Here is a 10,997-nt window from a genome sequence, read left to right as displayed (position 1 = left end):
TTGTTTTCTTTTGTTGCAGAACTATATCAATTGGATGTGTGCTGAGAAGGTAAAAAAGGTTCAACTTGATAGTGAAATTGCTGAAAATGAGATTATTTTGAAGAAGCTGGAGGGGACTAGTGAATATGATGTCAAGTTAAGAAGAGAAGAAGAAAAAGTTGGTTACAAAAGATGATGATTTATTCTTCAATAAATGTAAGGAAGCTATATCTTCATGGGTGAAATCATTTAATGATATTCGAGAAGCTGAACTGGTTAGTTGTATTGTATTATTGTTAACCATTTTTTATTCCCTTTTGATTTACTTAGTATTAGTTTATGTTTTATTTAGTGTATGTTTGTTGTCAGTTAGTGTATGTTTCATGTCAGGTAGTATTAGTTTATGTTTCATTTGGTGTATGTTTTTTGTCAGTTAGTGTATGTTACTTGTCAGTTAGTATCAGTTTATGTTTCAGTTAGTATATGTTTCTATTTCAGTTAGTATATGTTTCTAGTTCAGTTAGTGTATATAAATCATTTGGATTAGTGTTTGCAATCTTTCAGTTAGTCTATTTTTTTGTTTCAACTAGTGTTTTTAGCATTCAATTTAGTTCTTTGTTCTCTGTCAGGTAGACTTATTGCTTTTGTATCTTATGTGTATTTTCCAGATTTATGTTCCTGTTCACAAGGATGATCATTATACTGTTTTGGTGCTAAACAAGAAAGCTAAAAGGATTGAAAACATTGACAATCGTACAGACATGAAGGATATTGATAGATATATTCATGAGGGATTTAACGGTCTTACATACTTTGTACGTACCCTTTTGTGATCGGATTTTTTTATTCCATTTTCTTACTTGTTAATTAATTGTTCTTTACTTTTTTCATCTTCAAATGCAGTGTCGTGCTTTGATGCTTTTATGCAAGGTAATATGAGATGTCGTGATTTTGATCATCTCCAACATTGGGGGACAACGACTCTTTATTTCCCTTGGAGAAGCAAGGACAACAATTATTATTGTGGTGTGCATGCAATCAAGTGTATGGAGCTGTATGATGGTCAAAATGCTAATCAGTTTCCACTTGTTGACCTGAAAAGGGTATGATAACTTTATTGTTTTTAGGGAGAATTTTTACTTGTTAGATTTTTGTTTTTGAAACTTTTTTAATAGAAAAGGGTATGCTAACCAGTTAGTGAAGCACTTTAAAGACTAGCTGGAAAACAAAGAAGTCGAACTGAATCACTATAAACACTAGCTTATAAAAAAACAAGTCTAACTGAAGCACTATAAAGACTAGCTGAAAAATAAACAAGTCTAACTGAAGCACAATAAAGACTAGCTGAAAAACAATCAAGTCTCACTGAGACACAATCATTACTAGCTGAAAGACAAACTAGTCTAATTGAAGCACTATAAAGACTAGCTGAAAAACAAGCTGGTCTAACTGAAGCACTATAAAGACTAGCTTATAAAAAAACAAGTCTAACTGAAGCACTATAAAGACTAGTTGATGTTGTTGCTTGTTTTTAGTTAGTCTTATTTTTTACTTGTTAGATTTATGTTTTTGAAACTTTTTTAATAGTGTTGATTTTATTATTTTTCAGGCGGCCACCAAAAACCTTGAGCGGTGCAGGCTTGCACTTCGTCTTGTGGAGCATCCTTTAAACAAACTGAGAGACAAAGTGAAGCATGATTGTTATGTTTGGTCAGCAAACAAGCCTCAACTTATGCAAAGACAAAAGTTAAGGAAGGAAAAACAGGTTGTTCTAGATAAATTAGCATTTAATCGATCAAAGAGGACAAACAGAAAAGAAGCACGAGTTTTACAGCGAAGGAGGGAGCATGAGGAGGCAGTCGAAGACGTGTTGAATAATCACTTTGAAGACAAAGTCAAATTAGACCAATTGTTGAATTTTCGTTATTCTTAATTAGTTGTCAAACTGACTTTTTCATTGTAATGTACAGTAGAAATAGCACACAACTAAATTTTGTAATGTACAGTAGAAATAGCACTCAACTCATTTCATATTTTTTATTTTTAGAATTGTACATTTACACTTACTTTGAATGAAATACATTTGTGTAAATGAAATTGTTTGAGAATTAATTGGAAAAATACAATCACCACCTGAAAAATGAAAAATCTATGATAAGTCTATGACATATATTTGTAAATATAAATTTTAAGTCTAACTGAAGCACTGTAAAGACTAGCTGAAAAATAAAATTCTAACTGAACCACAATAAAGACTAGCTGAAATATAAACAAGTCTAACTGAAGGACAATTAATATAAGCTGAAAAATAAACAAGTCTAACTAAAGCAGTATAAAGATTAGCTGAAAAATAAACAAGTCTAACTGAAGCACAATTAATATAAGCTGAAAAATAAACAAGTCTAACTGAAGCACTATAAAACGCTAGCTGAAAAATTAACAAGTCTAACTGAAGCACTATAAATACTAATATTACTAACTGAATTTCGAGTAGCTGAAGAATAAACAAGTGTAAATTTGAATACAATTACTGACTGGAATACAATTGAAAACTAATATTATTTTTACACTATTCAACTTCAGGAACTTCAGGTACATTTGGGGTTTTTGTTCCATATTCATTCGGATGCCTTGTCTTCATTTTATGCTTCTCAAAATGTCTTTTTACTCTCTTGTTTCCCTTTGGGGGTCTTCCTTTTGTCTTTATCACCTCAGGATTTTCAACTGTCTGTCTTTGTAGTTCTTCGTCTTCGATTTCTTGTTGTTTTTGTTGATCGGTCTTGAAAACTTCTTTTACCGATTTGTATAATTCCTTCAACGACTTGTCATATAATTTTCTTGCATCCTCATTTGATTGACATATTGACACTAGGTTGTAGAAATTCTTGGTTATTGCATGTCTCCATGTTGCCCATAACAGTGCATTTTGGTTTTGGTCCTTGTCTGCTGTAATAAATGTTTCTTAGTCAATTATTTCATTTGACTAACTAAATTTTTCAGATAGCTGATAAATTGTTTCAGGTGGTGTCTTAATTGTTTTAGTTAGTTAAGTGTTAAATGACACACAAACAAAACCCCCACACCCCCAACCCCCCACCACCAAAATCCCCCCCCCCCCACAAACAAAACCCCCAAATAATTTTCTGTTAGCAACATTAATGGATCAGTTAGTTATACTAATTTTTCAGCTGGAGCCTTTTTTTCTTCAGTTGGCTAAGTAAATGTTTCAGGTGATTTGTAAATTGTTTCAGTTGAAGTCTTCATTTTTTCAGTTAGTTGCATTAATTTGTCAGTTAGTCATATTGATTTATTTCACTAACCTTGAACATTCTCCCATACTGATGACTTTGCAAGTCTTGTCCATCTCTTAATGATATATTGTTCTGGGATTTGAAATATGCTGAATATGTGCATGACCCTTATGATGTGAAAGCAAAGCATCCCCGTCTCTGTGAATCATTGACATGAGCACACTAATTCTGTTGTAACCTCATCGTATGCTACCGTATGTGATCTGCTGAAATCTTCTTCTGGTGAGACTTCAAACAACTTCAGCTCTGAGTTTTCTGTTGCAAATGCTCGTAAAAAGGATGCCATTGCCCACTCATACTCTGTTTCAAAGTCATTATACAGTGCTAGTGTGTATACATCAGCTGCATGTTTTAGAAGCTTTGACTTGGATTTGACAGCTTTGGGACGTTCGGTTTTGTTCCGGAAGTTGTCACTAGTTTCATTGCTTCTCCATCTCTTCACTGTTTGCTCAAATATATGGTAGAATTCAAACAAGTTTGTTGTTGCTTTTGCATTGAATGATATTCCTTGTTTGTGACTTCACTTCTTTGTGATGATAAGATTCCAGCTGAAAACCTATTTAACGCGGTGCACAACTTGTGTCTCTGATCATATACTTGATCAACCATTCCTTTTTCTCGTGTCCATAATTTCCATCATTTTGCCCACATTATTTCGCCCACAAATCTTCAAAGCCTGATTCATTTTGACACCCCATCAAGCAGTTCTTGAACATGTTCTTGAAGTCTTCATTGGACTTGAGGGATCCGAAGTGGCTTACAAAGTTCTTCTCTATATGCCAAAGGCAAAGCCTATGTCTTGAATTTGGGAAAACCTGTTTTAAGATAGTACATATTATGCTACAAATCATTTTCATTTTCATTTGAATGCTTGTGAATCTAACTGAAAGAGTAAAGAAATAATATGAAGACCAACTGAAAAATAAAGAAGTCTAACTGAAACAGTGTAAATACTAACTGAAATTTTCATTACACTAAATGAAGTAATATGAAGCCCAACTGAAAAATAAATAAGTCTAACTGACAATTAAATGCTAACTGCAAATTTCTAGTCTAATTGGAATAGAATGAAATGAAAGAATCATTATACTAATGAAATCATATGAAACACGAACTCAAAACTAAATAAGTCTAACTGAAAACTAATAAGTCTAACTGAAATAAATAAGTCTAACTGAAAACTAATAAGTCTAACTGAAAACTAAATAAGTCTAACTGAAAACATAATAAGTCTAACTGAAAATAGTGTAAATTGCTAACTGAAAAATTTATCCTTTTCAATTGCATTGCCCATGGTTATCTTGATCAGTGAAAATTGTCTTTGGCTCTTGTTGGCACATTGCTCTCTTGAATGTTTCTAGTAGCCATTCAAAGCTCTCTTCCTTTTCATTAGTTATGAAAGCGCATGCAAACATTGTTGTTTTCCAATGGCAGTTTATGCCAACAAATGGTGCACATATCAGTCCATATTTGTTTGTCCTATAAGTGTGTCGAATATCATAACATCTCCATATGCTTTGAAGTCCTCCAACATCATGAATCTCGCCAAAAGTAGCTGACAATGTTGTTATGTTCCCCAAATTTCAGCCTGTAGAAGAATGCAGGATCATCATCCGCTCTTTGCTGAAGTAAGTCCAACACGCTCTGCATATCCTTTCCTTCAACCAATCTTGTTATGTACTGTGTGATATAGTTTAGATGGTCCCTTTTTGTGTGGCCCACTACTTCCTCTGATCCAGCCTCATGACACAAAAAGTTGTATGCATGCATTGGCTTTATGCAGATTCAACCATTGTTTCTATTAGTTGTCCTTTTTGTTCAGTTATCTTCCTTTCTGATTTCAGATGATGTATTCTTGTTGTATTACAACTCATGGTTGTGCTGCAACTCATGAGCTACTACAACAAAGTCTTGCCAGGTTTTTCTTGCTTAAATCTGACCATGGCTTTGCATGATGTTCGTGTCTCATTGACTACTCTTTCGTTTCTTTCCTTGGTTGGCTTCTCAACATCTGGTATCTGAACATGATGTTGTTGTGTGTCTTGTTCTTTTGGTTTTGTTATTTTGTTTGTTGATTTTGAGGCTCCTTCCTTTGAGCAAACCAAGTAGAATTCGTATATAGAATTATCAATTCTCCTCCTCCTTAGAGTTTGTTTCCTAATACTAAATCCTAATGCTCTTGAGTGGGCTTGATACAAGTTGTAACCATCTTTGTGATCTGTAACATGTCTCCCTATTAAACTGCTACTGATATTTTCGTCATTGATGTACTTGAGATATTCATGTTCAGCTGTTGAGTTCATTGACAAAAAATAAGGACACTAACTGAAAGAACAGAAACACTAACTGAAAACTAAACAAGTGTAGCTGAAAATAATTGTAATAGTATCAAACGAAAGAATCATTATACTAAATGAAATAATATAAAGACCAAGTGAAAAGAAAATAAGTCTAACTGAAAAATAAAGAAGTCTAACTGAGAAATAAAGAAGTCTAACTGAAACTAAATAAGTCTAACTGAAAACTAAATAAGTCTAACTGAAAACTAAATAAGTCTAACTGAAAACTAAATAAGTCTAACTGAAAACTAAATAAGTCTAACTGAAAACTAAATAAGTCTATCTGAAACTAAATAAGTCTAACTGAAAACTAAATAAGTCTAACTGAAAACTAAATAAGTCTAACTTAATAATAAATAAGTCTAACTGAAAACTAAATTAACTGAAAACTAAATAAGTCTAACTGAATAATAAATAAGTCTAGCTGAATAATAAATAAGTCTAATTGAAAAAAGAAGTAACGTTAACTGGAAAAAGAAGCTACCGAGTGAAAAATAGACTTTTGTTGCAATGTAAATGCTAATTTAAGACATACTAACTGATACAATCGAAATTCTAACTGAAAATGAGGAAATGCAATTGAAAATTAATTTTAGACATAAACCTGTTTCTTTGTCTTCTTTTCCAGCTGATTTTTCATGTAATTTCTTTTTTTTTTTTTTCTGATGTGAAATCTGTGTTACGTTTTTCATTGCTTAGTTCAATTTGTAATGTGAGATCTGTGTCACCTTTCTCATTGCTTAGATCAATTTGTAATGAACTTCCGATTTGTGAATTCGAATCTTCGGTTGACATTCTTGCTTTAACTAGATTTGAGAAGTGGAATGTTCAAATGAGATTTAATTGCAGGGAGAAAGTGGATTTGTACAATATTTTGGCGTTGTTTTTGTTTTTGAACAATGGCGGATGAAGCGGATGAAGCTGTTGTTTTTGTTTTTTTTTTTTAATTTTTCAGTCTTTATTAACGCGCTCGTGCCTCGTCCGATGAGAATGTTGTGTCGGACGAGTCCGACACAATACGTTCTCTAAAAATATATATAGTAAATGCTTATTCGACCCCTTGATCACAAGCATATATATTAAAATCCTTAACCACTCAATCAAGTAATATTTGATGTTATAATTGTAAAGTAAAATATCAATAGATGAAATATATATTTACTCGTGACGTAATTCGGCTCTAGAAACTAGTTTTATATAAGGTGTTAGAATTTATCATAATTTAGTGAGTACAAGAAATGTACTAGACTAGATCCTGTCATAGGTAAATTTGTTCGGTTTGGCAAAGTGATCATCGATAGGATTTCGAGTTTGATTATTTTGATGGTAGAAGTTCGAGTCATTTTCCAATGATATCCATGTACTTGTTTATGACTAGAGCAAATTCTTACGATGCACTGCATAACAGTTAATCCCACAATTCCACAAACCCAAATTCTTACAATTTAGTGCATAACAATTTATTCCACAAACCCAAGAATGGTAATTGGTAGAGAGACTAAACCGGCTTTCTACAAACTACATTGAATACTACTTAGTCTTACACTTGTGGAGTGTTACAACAATGTTGTCGGACTTTAGAGTGTTAACCACAGAGAGAAACCCACAAAAGATTGCCGGGAAACTTTTCCGACGACCTATAAATATTCCTTTTTAGCTTCTTTTTTTTGTCTTGATACTTGCTTATAAATTTGGACAATAATTTCTTTTACTGGGGTATGAAATATTAATAAATGCTATTCTGCAAATTAGTCTCGATTTATATTTCCAAAACAACGATTTTTATAGTTTCTACAAATTAGTGATAAAAAATTCATGATCAAATTGTGCATTGGCAAATGTAAAAATTAAAGTGTCGCGAAATAGTGAGAAACAAAGACTTCATAACAAAAGATCTAAACTACTACATATTAGCATTTTTTAATAATAGTATACTTTCGAAGTGGAACTCCAACAATAATATTTTCTTTTGTTTTTTCCTTTGTTTATGAGGAAATAAAAGGGAGGAAAAGGATGAAGAACAGTGGTAAGAGAGAATAGTATGCTCAAAATTCCCTTCTAATTTCTTTTAATCTAGCATTTGTAAACAAGCCAAATATATATGAATTTTTTATTGTAAAAGGGAAGAAAGGAACTACTTTGGTCGAAAGGAGAGATAATATAAATCTTTCCTTCTTTTCAGTTCATGCCCTGATTAGGGAAAATATTATTCACTTTTGTAAAAGATGCCTTGTATTCAAGCCAAGCTCGGAAACCCGCGGGCGCAGGCTCGATCCCGCGGGCGAAGGAATTCGTAGATGTGCAGCAGCCCGAAATCCCGTGGGCGCAGGGTCGATCCCGCGGACGGACAGAAAGTCCGTGAGAATGGGGAGCATCGGCTGCGGGAGCGCGCGATACCCCGCGGGCGCGGGACAGGCGACTTGAGCATGACGCGTTTTACGCGTTTTCATCCGTTTAGTATAAATAGGTTATTTTAACCTATCTTTTACACTACGAAAAACACTCTGTTCTCTCTATAATCTGGTTTCTTCTCATAATAAAATATTCTCCCTCTCTCTGCCGTGGATGTAGCCAAATTGGTGAACCACGTAAATCTGTTGTTTGTTTTTATTGGTTTTTGCATTCATAATTTGTTTCTCTCTCACATCCGTTATAACAAATTGGTATCAAGAGCTTTGGTGATCGATCTATGTGAGAAAGATGTCTGGGATGAATGTCAAAATTGAAAAATTACAGGGAGGAATAGTTTTAGTCTGTGGCAAATCAAGATGCGGGTTTTACTGAAGCAACAGGGGTTGTGCGCACCGTTGGCCAAGAAGGCAACGGATTCAGTTACCGCTGAGATGGAAATTCTGGAGGAAAAAGCGCATTCAATAATTATGTTGTGTCTGTCTGACGACATAATTACTGAAGTTGCGGAGGAGGAAACTGCTGCTGGTCTGTGGTTGAAGTTAGAGAGTTTATACATGACGAAATCTCTAACCAACAAGTTGCTTTTGAAGCAACGTCTGTTCAGCCTGCGTATGCAGGAAGGTACGTCTCTAAGAGATCACTTAGATAAGTTAAATACCATCTTGCTAGATCTGCGAAATATTGATGTTAAAGTAGATGATGAGGATGCTGCTTTAATATTGTTGGTATCTTTGCCTATATCATATGAGAATTTTGTGGATTCCTTTATTGTTGGTAAAGATAGTCTGTAGTTAGAAGAAGTAAGATCTTCTCTGCATACTAGAGAGATTCGTCATAAGGCGTCTGGTACAGGTACAGTCGATCAGGCTGCTGGATTAGTAGCCAGTAGTAATGGACAGGAGAATTCGGGGAAAAAATCCAGGAAACTGTTTTCTAGAGGTCCTAAATCTAGTGATGTCTGTAAAAACTGTAAGGAAACGGGGCATTGGAAAAGGGAGTGTCCTAAGAAAAAGAAGCAGGAGGACAAGAATGAAGGTTCTGCTGCTTTGGCAGAAACTGGAGGTGATTCTGAGGAAGATCTGGCCCTAGTAGCTAATAGTCAGTCACATTGTAGGGATGTGTGGGTTTTAGATTCTGGAGCGTCTTGTCATATGTGTTCGTGCAGGGAGTGGTTTATGAACTATAAACAGGTTGATGGAAGTGTTACTATGGCCAACAGTGAGGTCTGTAAGACAGTTGGTATAAGGTCCATCAAAATTAGGACATGTGATGGCAAAGTTTGTACTTTGAATGATGTTAGGCATGTTCCACAGGTCACAAAGAATCTGATTTCACTTAGTTTGTTAGACAAGAAAGGGTTCAGTTTCAAAGGTGAGGGTGGAGGGTTGTATGTCTACAGGGGTTCGAAGATGATTCTGAAAGGGATTAAACGGGAGACATTGTATGTGTTGCAAGGGTCTACGTTATCTGAGTTGAAGCTACATTCTGAGTTGACAAGTGATGGTCTTGAGTGTGAGGTGGAGCTTATGGGGGCTTCTTCACAGGTTGAGAGGTCAGAGTCAACGGAAATGAGTCCAAAAACCGGGTTTGGGAGTATTACTTGGGTTGAGGATGAGAGTGTCAACAATGAGGTAGAGTTTGTGGGAACTTCTACGCAACTGGTTGAAACTAAGGGTCATCAAGAAGAACAACCGAGGGTCTCTCAGCAGCATATTGGTATGATAAGGTTCGGTTCTATCGATACTTGTGTGCCGGCTTATAACTATGGGGTCTCGAGCGACATGTCTTTGTCAGGGAGTGTTGGGTTGAGAGGTGATTCTGCAAGAAGTCACCAAGAGGTAGCTAGATTGTAACTCCAGGAGGAGTTGCCTGCGTTCCAGTGAGAACGGGATGGAGTGCTCCGGCGCGAGCATAGAAGAACTTCGACGGAAGTTCCCCTGCGCCAAGGGTGATTTATTTTGGGTACTTAGACGTAAGTGCAAATAGCTCTAGTTGGAGCAACTGGCAGGGTACTGGCTCGTCTTGATTAAGGTGGAGCTAGTGTGTTTGCAGTTCAGTGAAGACGATTTGATTTCCGACGAGTAATAAGTTGGGCTTTGGGTGAATGCGCAACATGGGTCTCATAGGCTGTGAGACCGGGTCGTTCATGATGAGTGGTCAGCGATCTTGGCGAGATTGGGTGAGACTCATATGGGGGCAATTATGGGATCCTTAGGGACTAATCTGGTCTGGTTGTCTGTTGGGACAAATCTGGTGTTTGGGAGATTCTGGGCGTTGTGAGCAATGCATCTGGTTTTCTGGTTATTGTGAGAGAATTTAAGTCAAGGTGGAGATTTGTAAAAGATTTCTTGTATTCAAGCCAAGCTCGGAAACCCGCGGGCGCAGGCTCGATCCCGCGGGCGAAGGAATTCGTCGATGTGCAGCAGCCCGAAATCCCGTGGGCGCAGGGTCGATCCCGCGGGCAGACAGAAAGTCCGTGAGAATGGGGAGCATCGGTTGCGGGCGCGGGCGATACCCCGCGGGCGCAGGACAGGCGACTTGAGCATAACGCGTTTTACGCGTTTTCATCCGTTTAGTATAAATAGGTTATTTTAACCTATCTTTTACACTACGAAAAACACTATGTTCTCTCTGTAATCTGGTTTCTTCTCATAATAAAATATTCTCCCTCTCTCTGCCGTGGATGTAGCCAAATTGGTGAACCACGTAAATTTGTTGTCTGTTTTTATTGGTTTTTGCATTCATAATTTGTTTCTCTCGCACGTCCGTTATAACAACTTTTTTTTCTTCTCTTACGCTCCAAGCTTGATTCAAATTCAATTCATTTATAAACAAGCCAAATTCAAGCTTAAAACTGTAGTTCAAATACTTAGCAGGCAAAACTCAAATCGGTTCATATTAAGCTCATTAATTGAAGAAAATTGATAGACCTTGCAAATTTATATGAGAATATTAT

General features: G+C 35.8%; 1 protein-coding gene across 1 annotated transcript; it reads left to right on the top strand.

Annotated features, from left to right (window-relative positions):
- The first annotated feature begins 621 nt into the window (after window positions 1-621).
- Window positions 622-2,104, top strand: LOC125494066 (uncharacterized). The gene is made up of 2 exons (XM_048637578.2): window positions 622-1,082; window positions 1,589-2,104. The coding sequence occupies exons 1-2, from the start codon at window positions 903-905 to the stop codon at window positions 1,910-1,912; spliced, it is 504 nt and encodes a 167-aa protein (XP_048493535.1). The 5' UTR covers window positions 622-902; the 3' UTR covers window positions 1,913-2,104.
- The last annotated feature ends 8,893 nt before the right edge of the window (window positions 2,105-10,997 follow it).

The sequence above is a fragment of the Beta vulgaris genome, chromosome 5, assembly GCF_026745355.1.
Source record: "Beta vulgaris subsp. vulgaris cultivar EL10 chromosome 5, EL10.2, whole genome shotgun sequence".
Classification (NCBI taxonomy): domain Eukaryota; kingdom Viridiplantae; phylum Streptophyta; class Magnoliopsida; order Caryophyllales; family Amaranthaceae; genus Beta; species Beta vulgaris.
The sequence above is the reverse complement of the archived record's forward strand: the minus strand, read 5'-3'. Positions and strand labels throughout refer to the sequence as shown.

Excerpts from the sequence above, each read along its gene's own strand:
- LOC125494066 (XM_048637578.2), top strand. The coding sequence starts at position 903 with ATGCAAGGTAATATGAGATGTCGTGATTTTGATCATCTCCAACATTGG. Across the intron at positions 1,083-1,588 it reads CACTTGTTGACCTGAAAAGG|GCGGCCACCAAAAACCTTGA; the intron begins GTATGATAACTT and ends ATTATTTTTCAG.